At 52.0% G+C, this 3,696-nt stretch overlaps 1 protein-coding gene across 1 annotated transcript; it reads left to right on the top strand.

Annotated features, from left to right (window-relative positions):
• Window positions 1–698: 698 nt before the first annotated feature.
• On the top strand, window positions 699–1,019 carry LOC135538010 (uncharacterized). The gene has a single exon (XM_064964006.1). The coding sequence runs from the start codon at window positions 699–701 to the stop codon at window positions 1,017–1,019; it is 321 nt and encodes a 106-aa protein (XP_064820078.1).
• Window positions 1,020–3,696: the final 2,677 nt, after the last annotated feature.

Here is a 3,696-nt window from a genome sequence, read left to right as displayed (position 1 = left end):
AGACAGACAGAGACAAACAGCCCTCCCGGACAGACAGAGACAATACAACCCTCCCAGACAGACAGAGACAATACAGCCCTCCCAGACAGACAGAGACAATGAGACACACAGCCCCCTCCCAGACAGACAGAAACAATACAGCTGAAGACAGACAGAGACAAACAGCCCTCCCAGACAGACAGAGACAAGACTGCCCCTCACACACAAGCAGAGACAGACAGCCCTCCCACACAGGAAGAGACAGACAGCCTACACAGAGAGACAGACAGACAGCTCTTCCACAGAGACAGACAGACAGACAACCAACAGAATTCATGCAACAACAATAATTGCCAAAATGGCACCCCCACTGACCTACTACAGTCCCCCACTGTCCATGTCTAGACTCCCAAACTGTTCAACTGACAGACAGACAGACAGACAGACAGACAGACAGACAGACAGACAGACAGACAGACAGACAGACAGACAGAGAGACAACCCACACAGACAGAGACAGACAGAGACAACCCACACAGACAGACAGAGACAGACAGACAACCCACACAGACAGACAGAGACAGACAGACATACAACCAACATAATTCATGCAACAATAATTGCCAAAATGGCACCCCCACTGTCCTACTACAGTCCCCCACTGTCCATGTCTAGACCCCAATCCAACTGTTCATGTCTAGACCCCAGCCCCACTGTCCATGTCTAGACCCCCACCCCCACTGTCCTACTACAGTCCCCAACTGTCCATGTCTAGACCCCCACCCCCACTGTCCTACTACAGTCCCCCACTGTCCATGTCCAGCCCCCCACCCCCCACTGTCCCACTACAGTCCCCCACCCACACTGTCCTAGTCCAGCTCCCCACCCTCACTGTCCTAGTCTCAGACCCCCACCCCCACTGTCCTAGTCCAGCCCCCCACCCTCACTGTCCTAGTCCAGCCCCCCACCCTCACTGTCCATGTCTAGACCCCCACCCTCACTGTCCTAGTCCAGACCCCCACCCCCGCTGCCATGTCTAGACCCCCACCCCCACTGTCCTGTCATGTCCCACCCCATCCTGTCCTGTCATGTCCCACCCCGTCCTGTCCTGTCATGTCCCACTCCCGTCTTGTCCTGTCATGTCCCACCCCGTCTTCTCCTGTCATGTCCCACCCCGTCCTGTCCTGTCATGTCCCACTCGTCCTGTCATGTCCCATCCCGTCCTGTCCTGTCCCACCCCCGTCCTGTCCTGTCATGTCCTTCCCCATCCTGTCCTGTCATGTCCCACCCCGTCCTGTCCTGTCATGTCCCACCCCGTCCTGTCCTGTCATGTCCCACCCCCGTCCTGTCCTGTCCATGTCCCACCCCCGTCCTGTCCTGTCCTGTCATGTCCCACCCCGTCTTGTCCTGTCATGTCCTACCCCATCCTGTCCTGTCATGTCCCACCCCGTCTTGTCCTGTCATGTCCCACTCCATCCTGTCCTGGCTTAGCCAAGCACAGTACAGTATGCTGGGATGTTCCAGGAGGAGTGACTGGCTTGTTCCAGGAGGAGTGACTGGCTTGTTCCAGGAGGAGTGACTGGCTTGTTCCAGGAGGAGTGACTGGCTTGTTCCAGGCTGAATAATGTCAGTGAGGGCCTCAAGATTTCTGGTCCCAGTTCAACTCACTGTCCCAGTCTCTAGTCATGTCTCTCTCTCTCTCTCTCTCTCTCTCTCTCTCTCTCTCTCTCTCTCTCTCTCTCTCTCTCTCTCTCTCTCTCTCTCTCTCTCTCTCTCTCTCTCTCTCTCTCTCTCTCTCTCTCTCTCTCTCTCTCTCTCTCTCTCTCTCTCTCTCTCTCTCTCTCTCTCTCTCTCTCTCTCTGCTCTCTCTCTCTCTCTCTCTCTGCTCTCTCTCTCGCCTCTCGCTCTCTCGCTCTTTCTAGCTCTCTGTCCCTCTCTCTATTTTCTCTAGTTCACATCCTTCTTTTGTGGCTTGTCTTTTGTGTCGCTACTGTGTCAGTGGCGGGAAGGAAGGAACTGGAGCTAGTAGAAGCAGCCTGTAGAGTCTCAGCCAGCTACGTGTGGGCCTGCCTGGTGCATTGTCATGTCTCTCAGGCTATAAGACACAGCAGCCCCATGGCTTCAGGGCACAGCCCATCATTACATTACCCATGCTGCTTCTCTGCTACTTCAACCCTCCCTCGCTCTCGCTCTCTCCCTCCATCCATCCCCTGCTGACCTTTCGCAAGCAAGAAGGTGTCCATGTATCTTCATTGAGAAAAACACAACGCTATTGACAGCCTTCTGATTGTATCTTCCTCTAACCCTGGAGGGGTGGGTAATGGTGGGGATTACGGTGGGTTACTGACACACACACACACACACATCCACACGCACACTCACACACACACGCACACACAAAGAAGAGGGGCAGGACAATAGTGAGGGTTAATGTTCTTTTACTCAGAGACATTGTGCCTCCTGCTTGAATTAGCCTCCTGAAAAGCCAGGTGAAAGCCAGGTGAAAGCCAGGTGAAAGCCAGAAAGCCAGGTGAAAAACAGGTGAAAGCCAGGTGAAAGCCAGGTGAAAGCCAAAAGTCAGGTGAAAGCCAGGTGAAAGCCAGGTGAAAGCCAGATGAAAGTCAGGTGAAAGCCAGGTGAAAAAGCCAGGGTGAGCCAGGTGAAAGCCAGGTGAAAGCCAGGTGAAAGCAGATGAAAGCCAGGTGAAAAACAGGTGAAAGCTAGGTGAAAAAGAGGTGAAAGCCAGGTGAAAGAGGTGAAAGCCAGATGAAAGCCAGGTGAAAGCCAGGTGAAAGCCAGGTGGAAAACAGGTGAAAGCCAGATGAAAGCCAGGTGAAAAACAGGTGAAAGCCAGGTGAAAAAAAGTCAGGTGAAAAAACAGGTGAAAGCCAGATGAAAGTCAGGTGAAAAACAGGTGAAAGCCAGATGAAAGCCAGGTGAAAGCCAGGTGAAAGCCAGGTGGAAAACAGGTGAAAGCCAGGTGAAAAGCCAGGTGAAAGTCAGGTGAAAAACAGGTGAAAGCCAGGTGAAAAACAGGTGAAAGCCAGTGAAAAACAGGTGAAAGCCAGGTGAAAAACAGGCAGAAAGCCAGGTGAAAGTCAGGTGAAAAAACAGGTGAAAGCCAGATGAAAGTCAGGTGAAAACAGGTGAAAGCCAGATGAAAGCCAGGTGAAAACAGGTGAAAGCCAGGTGAAAGTCAGGTGAAAAGGTGAAAGCCAGGTGAAAGCCAGGTGAAAGACAGTTGAAAGCCAGGTGAAAAACAGGAAAGACAGTGAAAAACAGGTGAAAGCCAGGTGAAAAAAAGCCAGGTGAAAGCCAGGTGAAAGTCAGGTGAAAAACAGGAAAGACAGTTGAAAGCCAGATGAAAGCCAGGTGAAAACAGTTGAAAGACAGTGAAAGCCAGGTGAAAGAAAACAGGTGAAAGCCAGGTGAAAACAGGTGAAAGCCAGGTGAAAGACAGTTGAAAGACAGTTGAAAGCCAGGTGAAAAACAGGTGAAAGCCAGGTGAAAGTCAGGTGAAAAGGTGAAAACCAGGCCAGGTGAAAGCCAGGTGAAAGCCAGAAAGCCATAGGTGAAAGCCAGGTGAAAAACAGGTGAAAGCCAGGTGAAAAACAGGTGAAAGTCAGTTGAAAGCCAGGTAGAAAGTCCAGTTGAAAGCCAGGTGAAAGCCAGGTGAAAACAGTCAGGTGAAAACAGCCAGGTGAAAGCCAGGTGAAA

The sequence above is a fragment of the Oncorhynchus masou genome, unplaced genomic scaffold (assembly GCF_036934945.1).
Source record: "Oncorhynchus masou masou isolate Uvic2021 unplaced genomic scaffold, UVic_Omas_1.1 unplaced_scaffold_8873, whole genome shotgun sequence".
Lineage (NCBI taxonomy): Eukaryota > Metazoa > Chordata > Actinopteri > Salmoniformes > Salmonidae > Oncorhynchus > Oncorhynchus masou.
Note: the sequence above shows the minus strand (reverse complement) of the source record. Positions and strands in the feature narration are given on the sequence as shown.